General features: G+C 44.1%; 1 protein-coding gene across 1 annotated transcript in view; it reads right to left on the reverse strand.

Moving 5' to 3' along the window:
- cfap61 (cilia and flagella associated protein 61) overlaps positions 1-765 on the reverse strand; it is a 20,969-nt gene that overhangs the window by 10,849 nt on the left and 9,355 nt on the right. The window contains exons 8-10 of the mRNA XM_037981691.1: positions 325-513; positions 130-221; positions 55-64 (exon numbers count right to left, since the gene is read on the reverse strand). Coding sequence (XP_037837619.1) covers positions 55-64; positions 130-221; positions 325-513 — 291 coding nt within the window. The remainder of the gene's footprint in view (positions 1-54; positions 65-129; positions 222-324; positions 514-765) is intronic.

Here is a 765-nt window from a genome sequence, read left to right on the forward strand (position 1 = left end):
TGGGCGTGGACTAAAGTTTTCAGTGCTGCGCTGCGCGCGAAGGGATAAACCCACTAGCGATAGCCTTAAAGGGCGAAGCCTATACGAAATAGAACAACCTGTTTCAGTGATTAGTTTCAGAAAACTTACCTCATTTCATGATTTTTGTTCAGACTGAGGAGCTGAATGCAAAAAGCGTTTGGTTTCACTGAAGAGCTTCCTGTGGAGGTTACCTCCACCTGCTGACAAACAAAAGACTCGGTTATTAGACACAGCAGACCAACACTGCAGAGGATTTTATAGGATTTAATGATTCTACTCTCTAAACTGATCTGAGGGAGTTACCTCCTGTGAAGGAAAATGGTTCTGGTCCTCCTTGTGTCCTTCTGGGTCAAACTGATCTGCAAGGTCAGGGTTCTTCTGTTGTTGCACTTTGTAGAAATGATCAAACTCACTGAGGTCAAAGTTGTTCTGAAGTGTTTCCACATCAATGTCAGAACTAACGCTTAGAAACCCAACGACAGCTCCATCAATCTGCAGAGGAGAACCATTTGATCAAAACATCAATCTGCAGAGGAGAACCATCTGATCAGATCCTCTATCTGCAGAGGAGAACCATCTGATCAGATCCTTTATCTGCAGAGGAGAACCATCTGATCAGATCATCTATCTGCAGAGGAGAACCATCTGATCAGAACATCAATCTGCAGAGGAGAACCATCTGATCAGATCATCTATCTGCAGAGGAGAACCATCTGATCAGATCCTCTATCTGCAGAGGAGAAC

The sequence above is a fragment of the Kryptolebias marmoratus genome, linkage group LG19, assembly GCF_001649575.2.
Source record: "Kryptolebias marmoratus isolate JLee-2015 linkage group LG19, ASM164957v2, whole genome shotgun sequence".
NCBI classification, from domain to species: domain Eukaryota; kingdom Metazoa; phylum Chordata; class Actinopteri; order Cyprinodontiformes; family Rivulidae; genus Kryptolebias; species Kryptolebias marmoratus.